We start from the raw sequence: 14,741 nt of genomic DNA, 5'->3' as shown, positions 1-14,741 counted from the left end.
TATAATAAAATGTATTAATTAAGTCTGAAATGAAAGTAAAATAATTAACACAACATATATTTTTGATTGACAAATAATGGATACAATGTAATTCTCAGTAATACTATACATTATTATATTTTTAAAAAATTTATATTTAGTAAAATTTATTTTCAAAGAACTATTTTTTTATAGTTTATCTACTCGAAACGTTATAATCTAGAATAACCTCATTAATGTAGAATCTAGTTAAAAAGTTAATAATTAGTTTAATATATCTGACAATGGTATACTGTATTTTGTATTTCATGTTTTACAAAGACAATTTTTTATAATCAGCGAAATATAATTAACATTTATCTTAAGAGTTGATTTTATTAATTGCGTTGCAATGTACATATGTATAATATAACATATAACATATAACATACAGTGTTATTAAGAACAATTATTTAATCAGTTAAGCTATCTCGATATTATGATATACGAAGTCATATTTGATTTTACACTTGAGATAAATCTTGATGATATAGTTTTTGCAATTCATCGTGACTCTTTTTTTATTCGCGTATCTGTAATAGCGTATATGCTTTATAAACAGATAAAAAATTTGAACAAGCTAGTAATATTTCATATCACGTAGTAACAAGTTGTTCTATTGAATTCCGAATGTGTCAGTTGCTGTAACCATCAATTACGTTAGCGAATTCAAGTACGTTATATTCATCGTTTATTTGGATGTTAGCTATCACAAGGTTTGCGAATCGCCTAAAATAGAATATTTCAACTATTAAACGAATAATAATATTTTGAAAAATAATTTCAAAATGAATATCTATTCTGTGTCTCGTCAGAAGAGAATGTGTTCAATTTTCATATTTTATCAGATCTTCCATGGAATTCGTTCACTTGAGAACGAAAAAAGTGTGAATTATTTATAGATAATGACTTCGCATATCATATTAATTGAAAAGATGATACAATTTGTTTCTATTCATTAATGTATGTACATAATCACATGATAAACAACTTCAGTTTAATATCAAATACACATTTGTGATTTTAAAATAGTGAAAATATTACTGGTTTTATTATGTCGCTTTAATATGGACATGTAATTTATACGCGAGTTACTATTTTTGAAGCATAATATTGAAACACGGTTTAATCTCAAATTTCATACAGAATGAGTGCCATATGCGTGATTGATTATCTTTGAAAATTGTTCTATGTATATCGTGTCCGTTCCTGCTTTATTTCCACTTTGTTAAACACAGTATTCTTTCATTTTCATAATAGAATATATTAAGACGAAATAATGAAATTTTTTATTTAGTTAATTTCACAGTCCGGATCTCACTCACCACTCCTTCCCCACACACCGCTTCGCCGCATGCCTAATATAAGCTTAGTGCTAAGCTAAGCTTAGTTAATATAAGTGGGATGACTCTCGTCACCGCGCGCTTCTATTCATGCAGATTGGCCGATCTTCTTTAATTAATTTTTTGTTTATTATTGCAAATATCATAAAATAAGACCTTCCTTCTTAATTTGAGAACTATCTTATACCTCGGGACTGTGAAAAGTTTTCAGACACCCTGTATATATATATATATATATATATATATATATATATACAATATATATATTCTGTGAGGAATAGAATACAGATCGCAAATGAATCGATAAGTTTCGCAACGTTCTTCTGATTACGCTCGTCATCTTTCATATGTTACATTTCTCAATAACTAACGCTCGACCGACACATTAATTTGTCGCCGGGATCAATCTTTTTCACAAGTAATTATAAATATAAACATTCGAATATAGAATATTCTTGAATCGGAAATCGTTACAAAACGGGTGGCTCGTCAATATAATTTAAGTCCCTACAAAATCTATAAGCAATCTATTAATATTGATAAAGTGCGATTGAAAAATTAGTTGCCATAAACTTATATTTCATTAAATATGCATTTGGCTTATCAAATTTTTTACTAAATTTTAAATTTTCTAAAACGATGTTTTTCTATTGACAAAGTATTATTTTTTTTAGCAAACGTCACTTGAAATAATTGATTAGTAGCTAAAGAACAATGGGATTTTTTGAAATACTATGCATTATTGCTACTACATTTCTCGCTGTTTATTATTATTTTACATCGAACTACGACTTCTGGAAATCATGTGGTATTCGCGGTCCAAAACCGAAACCAGTTTTTGGTAATTTTAAAGATATTGCACTTAATAATAAGTTTATAGGTGATTATTTACTGGAAATATACAATAAGTATAAAGATGAATCCGTGATTGGAATATTTACTGGAATGACACCTATTCTGATTGTAAAAAATCCAGATTTAATTAAGGATGTTCTTATCAAAGATTTTTCCAAGTTTGCCGACAGAGGAAATTCTCCTCCTGTCAGTGAAAAAGTGTGTGCAAATATTAATTGTATTATAATATAGTATTATAATATTTAAATTACGTAAATGTATTTCTAATTATATAAATATGATAATTTTATATACTATATTTTATTACGATATTTTCTAATAACCAGTTAACATTTTCTAATAACCATTATTGAAAAAAAATATTAGTTTTAAATAGTGAGTATCTTCAAATTGTTATAATTTAATAAAAATGATAAATTTATTTGATTATAATTATGATTTTTATTATACCGTAGGTTGACCCACTGTCACAACATCTTGCTGCTTTAGAGCCTAAAAAATGGCGACCTTTAAGAACATGTTTATCGCCCGTTTTTACATCTAGTAAACTAAAAGAGATGTTCTTATTAATATCGAAATGCGCTGATCATCTTGAACAATATATAGAAAAATTAGTGAGCAAAAATGAACCTATAGAATGTCGCGAGGTAGCGGCAAAATATACGACCGATGTAATCGGTACTTGTGCATTCGGCATCGAAATGAATGCTCTATCAGATGAAAACAGTGAATTTCGTAAGATTGGAAAAATGCTCTTCATGCCAACCTGGAAAAATAATTTACGGTTGAACATAAGACGATACATGCCACAACTTTACAAAATATTCAGTTATATGATACCACAAACGGAGGTTACCCAATTTTTCACACGCCTTGTCATGGATACAATGAATTATAGAGAAACCAATAATATCATTAGACATGATATCATTGATGCTCTGCGCGAATTGAAAAAGAATCCAGATAAAATGGGCGATATCGGTAAGTAACGGTTATTTAGTATTATGAAAATTTTATGTGATGCAAGATCTTTTTAAACAAAAATATTAATATAAATTTGTAAACTCACTATATATTAATTGTTAATTAATAAATATCTTTTTCATAATTGTTAATATTCGATGAAAGTTAAAACTAATAGTAAAAAAAAAATATATTACATTTCAGAGATGACCGATGGCTTAATAACTTCTCAAGTGTTCGTATTTTTCGCTGCCGGTTTTGAAACTTCATCGTCGGTCATCAGCCATGCACTTTATGAATTAGCATTAAATCAACAAATACAAGACATGCTACGTGAGGAAATTCAAGAGTATGTTAAGCATGGTAACAATTTAACGTATGAGAAAATAAAAAAAATGAATTATTTGGATAAAGTTTTCAAAGGTACGTCATTAAAAAAAAAAATTAGTAATTAAACATAAAAAGGGCTCACTTTCGTACAAAAGTGTTATTGACGTATAATGTAAAGATGTTATCTTTAATTAACATTCTGAAGGTTTTAGCCGGCGGTCGTTCTTTAGTCAAAAGTTATTAACAATTAAATGTGAGAAATATTGACATAAAGATTCTACATTATTTGTTCATTGGTTTTCATTCATTTTTAAATATGTTATAAGGGAAATTTTCCCGAGTAATTTATAAAGGTCAGACTCAAATAGTTTTGGAGATATATGCTGAAAAAGGATAAACATAAATATAAAAATAAGATAAACTTCGGAAAACCTACCTATATGAAATAAAGATTGAATTGAGTAAGAATATCCTATTTCTACGTATTTTTACCTCCTGAACACGAATATGAAATTTAAAAATAGAGGTTGAACTCGCAAGTCGAGGAAAAACGCATAAAATAGTAAATTAAATAAAAAAAGAAAAACAATTTAAATTTATATAGAATATATTACAATTTAACACAATTAAAAAATATCACAAATTTTTGTGTAAAAATTTTAAGCAAAAAATATAGCTGCTGAAAAACTCTACAAAGAAGGTTATATGCATTTTCTTCATAAACCTACTATTTTCGATGTTTTACAAAAAATTAATAATTTTAAATACATTTAATACAATTTAAATTTATTTAGAATTTAGTACAATTTAAAAATGTATGTGCAATTAAAAAATGTATGTTTACACACACACACACACACATACGCGCGTGGGGATGCAAGGGGGGCCTTTGGTCCCCCTCCCGCAGTCACCCCGCCGGTATAGGACACATTGCAAAGAGGTCAATCACAATGGATATATGCTGTAAGTTGTAAAGTGAGGTCCACCTTGCCCTCCTTGCATCCCCCGCGCGCGCGCGCGTGCCTGTGTGTGTGGGTGTGTACACATACATTTTTTAATTGCATTCAATTGTACTAAATTCTAAATAAATTTAAATTGTATTAAATGTATTTAAAATTATTAATTTTTCGTATAATAGCTAGAATAGCAGGTTTATGAAAAAATGCATATATCCTTTTTTTCTAGAGTTTTTCAGCGGCTTTATTTTTTGCTTAAAATTTTTTGTTTCAAATCAATATTTTCGGCGATAAAAAGCATTAAAATTGTAAAATTCTTTTGTTAATAACTCTTTAATAAATAACGACCGAGGGCTGAAACCTTTAGAATATATTATATTATATTATATTAATTAGAGATATGACTCTGACAACATCTTAATGACACATTTGCGCGAAGGTGGGGCCTTTTTATGCATAATTATCAAAAATTTAATAAAAGAAAAATATCTTATTGATTTTCAGTGCCAATATAATATCAATAGCGCGAGAAAAAAAATTTATATCTAATTATATATAATTATTGTTCGGGATCGCACTTTTGAATTGCGATTTTGTTTTGCCGGTACACACCCGTGTGGATATCGTGAGCTTGACGTATATATGATTTCGCGAGGTGTGAGTAATAGGGTTGAGTAAAATACACTTTGCTTCTTTTGATGTGTCACAGTAATGTTGAGAGAATTACTGTTCGTTTTATTGCACTGTAACAAGATAAATTTACAATGTTCATGAACGTTCGCGGGACGCGAAACGCTCTTTCTAATAGTTTGAGCGCGTTGGACGCTATACAAGATTATGCGAGATCGCACGATACAATTGTTCACTTTAATTAGTGACACAGCGTTTGATCAGCTGTTCGGGAGATTGAGCGAGAGCGCACAATTACACGGTTCGCGCGAGAGCGAGCGAGACAGCGCCTCTATCAGCTGTCCGCGAGATTGAGCGAGACCGCACTTTTCACGGTTGCACGTGTGAGATTGAGAGAGACAACGCTCTAACGGCTGTCTGCGAGATTAAGCGAGACCGCACTATTTCACGGTTCGCGTGAGAGCGAGCGAGACGGCTTTATTTCACGAGCACACGAATGAGCGGAGGCTCAATGAGAAAGAGGCTCCACCTCTCACTTAGTTTGGAGGCGCTCCGATGAATCCCGGCACTCAGAATGTTCACGTGTGATACGGAATCGATTAGGTGAACTGAGTTCGAAACTGATTCTTCGCGATACTTGATACAATGACTCGTCAGTTTATGTACTCGCGATTTTAACGTCTCACTTCCAAGGCACTTAGGAAATTCTCGATTTTCCACTTCCGATTCGCTCTCGATTACTAAGACTTGAACTTTCAGTGATCGAACAAAGACTCTTACAAGGATTCCGCAATAATTCTGATAAGAACTCAGTCATGACTCAGCAATGACTCCGCAATTATTTAGCGGAAGAGAGCCTTTCTCCCGATAATATGGAATCGATTGCGCATTGGATGATCCGATTTGAGTCTATCCTATTTTGGCACGTCAAATCGCGTGATGTTTCGAGTTTCTAATTGGCCAGGACCATGTATTCTTACGCGATCACGAGAATCCTGGCTAATTTCGAAAAACAGGACGGCATTACATTTCGGATCGAGTTCGATTGCGCGCAAATGGATGGCGCCAGTATGACCGGGGGTGATATTTTATAAATTTTGACCTGATCATCTATTCATATACAGGATGTCTCGAAAGTCCCGGACCGGTCTAATATTTCATAAACTATGCACCTTAGAAAGAAATGTTTCAGACAAAAGTTGTATTGCTAGAAGGGGTCCATCAGATAGTGGTAATGATTTGACATGGGAGAGTCATTTGAAGGTCTGTTCAACATCTCTCGGCTTCAATTCGTATGAATTGGCACCCAATTTCCTTGCTTTTGAATCATACCGAGTGCATTTAAACGTTTGGAAACTGTTGTGCGATCAACATTCAACGATTCAGCAAGTTCATCTTGCGTTTGACATGAATCTTGGTCGAGTAATGCTTCTATTTCCTCATCTTCGAACTTTTTCGATTAATCAGGGCATTCTTTGTCAACTATATCGAAATCACCACTTCTAAAACGTCAAAACCAATACTCACATGTTTTTATCGATGGAGTATGTTCACCGTAAGTTTCCAACAGCACTCAGTGACTTTCAGCAGCACTTTTCTTTGAATTAAACAGGAAAAGTAAAACTTCCCGCAAATGGTGTTTTGTTGGCTCGTAATTCGACATCTTCGGAGCTGAGAAAAAATATGTTGTTTACACTTCAGCAAAATGACACATAATAAAAAGTAAAGCATAATGACAGAGCTTTGACATGAATATAGTTATAGAAGTGTCCGATGCGATATGGCATAAGTTACGCCATCTATTGTAAATCCCTCAAAATTAATTCACAGTTCTAGTACATATACATATATATATATATATATATATATATATATATATATACACAATATATATATATATATATATATATATACTGCATATATAATCTCATATGCGTATGTGTATGTGTGTGTATGAATGAGTATATTTGTCTGTGTGTATATATAGGGTGATTCAAAATAACCCTATTGTGCGTGAAAAAACACATTATTGAGTCACTTGTAAGACGATTTTTCCTTTGGCAAAATTTCGTTTGACGTTTAATTTTTGAATTATTAAAGGAAATAATTAACTTATGACAAGTCGGATACATAAGGCGGGCAAGGTTGGCGCGATTTACTGTCAGACGCGGATGCTTACGCGGGGCACCCGCTGCGATCAGCAAATCGTTACATACACACATATGCGAATACATACATTCTCATTCTCTCTCTCTCTCTCCCTTTCTCTCTCTAGAATAAAAAAAAACGTTTAAAAAATGTTTAAAATACGTTTAAAATACATTTTTTTCTTTATTCGTTAAATGTTTTTTTCTGGAACTAATAAAATAATGCATTCATACACACTCTAAAAATGAACCAGTATACTATCACTGAAAACAGTAAACAGAGTTACTGATATATAGTTGATATGTAATTATAAGTTATTATAGCACTATAAATCAATAGTAGTTTACTAAAAAGATTAGTAATATTGACTGTTTTAATTAGTAATATTAATATATCTACTTCGTATAAAATTAAAAATTTTACTTATATCTACATGCATATTAGAACATGAATGTTAAATAGATAATGATTTATTTTACATCTTTAATATACAGGGTGTCCGTCGATTTTCGACCAAAATGAAATAAATAAGTAGATTGGCTCGAATTAAGAAGGAATAACCTGTATTGTTTTGGGATTGTCGCAATAATTAACGAAATATTAAATAAAAAAGATCGGCCAATCTGCGTGAGTAAAAGCGCGCGGCGACGAGAGTCGTCCCACCGTAATCCGATACTACGAGCGCGGCGAAGCGATGGGCGGGTCGATTTCCGAGACATGATGGTGGTTTGCGATATATAGCAATACCGCGCCGAAAAATGACCCGTCCCCCCTTTTCGTGGCGAGAAAATGATGCGCTATCATTTCCACACCACCTTGCGGTAGATAGCATGGTGCGCTTTTTTTATAGTGGTTTCCCCCATAAGCCTATTCCACTCTCAATTTAAAAATTATTCAAAATTCTGACATTTACTATACACTGAATATATCGTAAATGTAAAAAATTAATGGACAGTACCTTTACAAAAATTGATTCGTAGTTGAAAATCCCTCGATAAAATGTATTGCACCCGTTGATAATGTGATACGATGATAAAATTCTTCAAGAATCCTTTCTTCATCTCGTACACGAAGACGCACTGCTGGACCGGTTATCCCGATATTATGCACGACACTCAGTTTCACATAATTATTGCACAACACGTAAAATTGTACGGCCACTTGGTTTTCGTGCACGCCCGAGAAATGATTCCATGTAAATTGCGGCCGCACGATAAGTATTTTCTCCCGCTAGTCCGTATGCCACAATCATATCCGTATATTCCTGCAGAGTACACTTCATTTTCTCTGTTAATTTACTACGCAAACACAAGTGCAATCATAGTGCGCAGGCGTCGAACTCACACGTACGCTTACACTCGCATGTCCGCTCAGCTGTCAGCTGTAGTTGCGTGCTGCTGGCGTACGCAGTCTGGTAATAGCGTGCGAGAGCTAAGACGTTTTAATAAAAATCTTGTGTTTGCGTAGTAAATTAACAGAGAAAATGAAGTGTACTCTGCAGGAATATACGGATATGATTGTGGCATACGGACTAGCGGGAGAAAATACTTATCGTGCGGCCGCAATTTACATGGAATCATTTCTCGGGCGTGCACGAAAACCAAGTGGCCGTACAATTTTACGTGTTGTGCAATAATTATGTGAAACTGACTGTCGTGCATAATATCGGGATAACCGGTCCAGCAGTGCGTCTTCGTGTACGAGATGAAGAAAGGATTCTTGAAGAATTTTATCATCGTATCATATTATCAACGTGTGCAATACATTTTATCGAGGGATTTTCAACCACGAATCAATTTTTGTAAAGGTACTGTCCATTAATTTTTTACATTTACGATATATTCAGCGTATAGTAAATGGCATTTTGAATAATTTTTAAATTGAGAGTGGAATAGGCCTATGGGAGAAACCACTATAAAAAAAGCGCACCATGCTATCTACCGCAAGGTGGTGTGGAAATGATAGCGCATCATTTTCTCGCCACGAAAAGGGGGTACGGGTCATTTTTCGGCGCGGTATTGCTATATATCGCAAACCACCATCATGTCTCGGAAATCGACCCGCCCACCGCTTCGCCGCGCTCGTATTATCGGATTACGGTGGGACGACTCTCGTCGCCGCGCGCTTTTACTCACGCAGATTGGCCGATCTTTTTTATTTAATATTTCGTTAATTATTGCGACAATCCCAAAACAATACAGGTTATTCTTTCTTAATTCGAGCCAATCTACTTATTTATTTCATTTTGGTCGAAAATCGACGGACACCCTGTATAATGAACAGATCATTTTCGTTTATTCACCGGACATATCCGACTTATAAAATCGATTTAATATCTGAAATTCCTCTATTGAGATTGTATTAGAAATTAAATCGAAGTGATACTTCTAATTTTATCTATCGTTTTTTGCGACAAGCTTTATATAATCCTCATGACTAAAACTTAAGTATGAAAAAAATAGCGCACTGTAGCGATAAACAAACGAACTAGCAATTACTGATTTTGCGGTAGAATTTTACGTTCACTGACTATAATTAATAAGATATAAGATAAAGTAACAAAAAATAAGCGTTTCTACTACATCGAAAAAATTGTATTCTTGAAATGTATACTTTATAAGTCCTCTTAATAAATGTTCTTAATAAATAAGAATATATTCTTAATGAATAAGAATATATTCTTAATGAATAAGAATATATTCTTAATGAATAAGAATAATGAATAAGAATTCTTAATTTACGACTTCTACATCACAACCCGATTTTCGTGTGCGCGACATGTTTCTTCATTTGCCGCTACGCGGCGCTCTTAACACAGCACTCTTAATTTTTCTCGTATTCAATCAATTTATCATGAAGTGTATATAAAGGACTTGTATTAACGTAAGAACTAAAGTATATTTTTCCCTTAGCAGTGGTGCGAAAGAGAGGACGCTTCTCTCACACATAAGTTCTCTATATGCATGTGAGCCGCATCCTCTTTGACATCATTGTTTATCAGTTTAATTTCAAGCTGAATTTAAAATAATTTATTTAATCTGGATTCCTTGTTGGGATTCAGAATATTAAAAGATTATTTAAAATTAGGCGGAAAAAAACTTTTAGACCAATAATTAAACTTATTTGACTTCAACAAAATGTATTAAATCCAAAGAAATATTTTTCTCTGTGTATTAAGAATATCTCTTTAGAAGATTTTCCTCTTAACTTAAGAGGATTTTCTTGGCGCTTATTTTAGTGATATATATTCTAAAGATAAGTGGCACATTCTTAAGTTAGGAATACAATTTTTTCAGTGTAGAGATGAATGAAATACTAATTCTTAGTGATCTTATTCATATATTTGTAATAGAAATTAATATAAGTTTCATAATAATTATATAGTATATAGTATATATATATATATATATATATACATATATATATATATATATATATATATAATTATGAAAACTATATTAATTTCTATTTATTACAAATATATGAATAAGATCACTAAGAATTAGTATTTCATTGATCTATAATAGAAACGCTTATTTTTTGTTACTTATCTTATATCTTATTAATTATAGTTAGTGAAAGTAAAATTCTATCGCAAAATCAGTAATCACTAGTTCGTTTGTTTATTGCTACAGTGCGCTATTTTTTTCCGTACTTAAGTTTTAGTCATGGGGATTATATAAAGCTTGCAAAAGACGACAGATGAAATTGAAAGTATCACTTCGATTTAATTTCTAATACAATCTCAATAGAGGAATTTCAGATATTAAATGGAATTTATAAGTCGGATATGTCCGGCGAATAAACGAAAATGATCTGTTCATTATATATTAAAGATGTAAAATAAATCATTATCTATTTAAAATTCCTATTCTAATATGCATGTAAATATAAATAATATGTAAATATAAATAAAATTTTTAATTTTATACGAAGTAGATAAATTAATATTACTAATTAAAACAGTCGATATATATATATGTATATATATGTATGTATGTATGTATGTATATATGTATGTATGTGTATGTATATGTAGGTACATATGTATATATAGTTTAAAATTAATTTGAAATTAATAAAAACTAGATTTTATTTTATCTATAGAAACGTGAAAAATACACTTCCTTAACTTTGATTTTAAAAGCGTTTCTATAGGAATGTTTCGTATTAATGCTTTACGGTTAAAAAATATTGGATACGTTTAAGAAACGTATATAAAACGTCCATGTGTTACCTGGGTAATATTTTTAATAATCTGGATCCGTTGGAATTCAGAAAATTCAATAAATTATTTTAAATTAAACAGATAAATAAGAAATAATCTATTTATTGCATATATTAAAGTATTCTTATTGCAAATGTATTTATATATTTTTATCAATTTCGAAGGTACTCATGTATCAGAAACTATAGCTTCGCCTTAGATTCACACGATTACACTAAAGATATTTTTTTTTGTCGATAACGAAGGATAAGACGGAATAATCGGAGACATAATTATTGTAATAAAACAGTTTAAAGTGCACGAAATCGCCGAATTGAGCGAACTCGAAATCTCAACAAGCAGCGGCGGTTCGTATACAAGCATTCCGTTCGTATTGCGGTATATACGCGGCGAAAATTTGCCAGACAATAAATAATTCGAAAATATCATGTATCTTCTCGCGCACCAATCATAACCGATATAAAAACATCTCGAATTTCGATCATTCAATTTCGGTAGCCAATCAAAGATCGATGACGAGTTGTATTAGAGATAATATTAGAAAAATTGAGTAAAAACAAAGTGTACAAACGAAATGTCCTTGCGGTTCTAGAATATTTGAGAAATAAATTTAATTATAAGATTGTAATTACAGTTTCTCGAATAGAAACGAAAAATGTAATATTTTAATAATATTACCAAGATATTAGTGAAATCTTAAAATAAGATTGCATTTGAAATAATTACAGATATTGAAACATTGCAGAAATTGTCGTGAGATATTTCTGTAATAATGCTAATATATCAAATGGAATATTGCAGAGATGTTTAAGAAATGTTACGCGCGAATTATATAGATAACATCAAATTGATTGAAATTTGACTTATAATCATCATAAAATCGATCGAAGTCGACTTATTAACTGACTCAGTTGATTAACTAAGTCAGTTGACTATAATCGAATCATTTGTCGGCTGTTAGTCGACTATGGCATTCCAATATTTATTACCAGTACTGAAAATCTATTGTTTATATGACGTATACTATAGATTTTCAATACTAGCAGTGAATATTGAAACACAGTCTACAAATTAACATTTAGTCTGACTTTGAAGTCGACTTTAAACTTTTTCTGCCGATTGATAGTCAACTAACAGTCGATTTGATGCTGTTTGAGTAGAAATTTTGAGTATATTTAATTATAATTTATATTTGACAAATAACTTTTCAAATAATTCTTTCTTACATTATTCTTAATATATGCAGAGACTCTACGAAAATATCCGACAGGGACACATCTTTCAAGAAAATCGATGTCAAGTTATACTTTTAATAATACTACATTTAATATACCAAAAGACCAAATGATATGGATTCCGATGTTCGCGATTCATCGAGATCCGGATATTTATCCGAAGCCAGATGTTTTTGATCCAGAAAGATTTAATGACGAAGCAGTGCAAGCTAGACATCCGATGCATTATTTACCTTTTGGTGATGGACCAAGGAATTGCATTGGTAAAATAAAACACGTAGATTTAAATACATTTCCTTCAAGTTTTGTTTGTTTTAATTTACATGTAACAATATTTTAATCGAGAAACTTTTCTTATAATAATAATTTTCTATTTTCAGGTGCTCGTTTTGCCATTTATCAAACAAAGATTGGTCTTGTAAGGATAGTACAAAATTATAAAGTTGAGGTCTGTGATAAAACGCAAATACCCTACATAATTGATCCCAAAGCACCTGTGTTAGCACCAAAGCATGGAATACATTTGAGGATAACTAAAATTAATCGGACTTAGTTTAAGCTTTAATACTATTCTCCAGAAGCACAGATGAAATAAGATGAAGAAATATCTATAAATTAAAATAATAATAACTACAATTATTATTCTTATTCGTCTATTATTATTATTCGTCTATTATTATTATTCGTCTATTATCATTTGTAATCGAAATTTTAATAATACATTTTTGAACAAAACTTAAAACAAAATTTCTAATACAAATATGCAGAGACTGCAATAATTTTTGAGTTATTAGCGATTAAAGTTTGCCAACCGATTTACACCGATCATTTATTATTGATTTTTTCATATTAGATAGTATTGATTTCTACTATACAGTTGATTGCACGTTTAAATATAATTACGAATCTGTGCGCGCGAATTCTATGCGATTATTTGATCGCTTTGGTCAAACTTTGATCGCTTATAACTCAAAAACTTTTGTAACCTCAACATTTTTATATTAGAATTTTTGTCTTCTAGTTTTTGAAATATGTTATTAAAATTTTAATTGTGAGTGGTAATATATCCTGTAAATATATAGAGTGAGCCAAATAAAATGTTATAGCTTAATGTCGTTGAAATGGCTGGATGCATTTAATATTCTTGGATTCAATTTTCTCGATTCGACATGCTCTTTCGATATATGAACCAAAACGCGACGCGCGGCGCTTACGTTTAATGAGCATCTCATCACCATGTGTCTAATCAGGTTGCAATAGGATAACTCTCTTCGCCATGCATATTTGTACTTGCACGAATTGGCCAATTTCTTTAAATTAATATGTAATTAATTATTGTGAAAATGATACAAGATTTTCCCACTCAATTTAATATATATTGTTATATATTATTATATTATAATATTTTATGATGTGATATGTAATAATTAATAATTCGATTTAATTATTTTCAATTTATGTAACATGTAAACATGTTATGTTGCTACATAAGTAATATACATATAATCTGTTTAGTTTTAAGTTTTATTTTAGTTAAATACACATATATACACTGCATATTGAAATTGAAATATATGTATAATAAAGTAAATGTATAAAATATTGACAAATTTTGATGTAAGATATTTTTGAATACACAAAATATTTCTTTTATTAAAATAATAAGAAAGTTTATAAAATTATTCATTAATTATTTCTTGAATTAAAACATATAATAAGAAATAAGAAATACTAAAATAAGAAATTTTTCGCTAGTTAATGTAACATATAAATACTATTTTTAAAGATTATTTTAGAGATTATTTTCAATCAATTATTTTGCGTATATCAAATATGCGTATGTCAATTTTAAGTACATCATATATTTGATGAAATATATGACTAAAATTAAACTTCCAAGGTATTCTTTAAAAGCTTAACAATTATGATCAAAGATAAAATATATAGTTACGTTTAATTTATTAAGAAAAAAAATAATTACGTTAATTGAAGCTTATCTTTAAAAATTTTGATAAAATTTTACAAATGTATGATA

At 30.7% G+C, this 14,741-nt stretch overlaps 1 protein-coding gene across 1 annotated transcript; it reads left to right on the top strand.

Annotated features, from left to right (window-relative positions):
- Nucleotides 1-609: 609 nt before the first annotated feature.
- Nucleotides 610-13,349, top strand: LOC112637589 (cytochrome P450 6a2-like). Its single transcript, XM_025407635.1, has 6 exons — nucleotides 610-691; nucleotides 2,036-2,414; nucleotides 2,672-3,197; nucleotides 3,384-3,602; nucleotides 12,718-12,969; nucleotides 13,087-13,349. The coding sequence occupies exons 2-6, from the start codon at nucleotides 2,076-2,078 to the stop codon at nucleotides 13,257-13,259; spliced, it is 1,509 nt and encodes a 502-aa protein (XP_025263420.1). The 5' UTR covers nucleotides 610-691; nucleotides 2,036-2,075; the 3' UTR covers nucleotides 13,260-13,349.
- Nucleotides 13,350-14,741: the final 1,392 nt, after the last annotated feature.

The sequence above is a fragment of the Camponotus floridanus genome, unplaced genomic scaffold (assembly GCF_003227725.1).
Source record: "Camponotus floridanus strain SB8 unplaced genomic scaffold, Cflo_v7.5 scaffold181, whole genome shotgun sequence".
Classification (NCBI taxonomy): domain Eukaryota; kingdom Metazoa; phylum Arthropoda; class Insecta; order Hymenoptera; family Formicidae; genus Camponotus; species Camponotus floridanus.
This window is presented reverse-complemented; position numbering and strand designations above follow the sequence as displayed.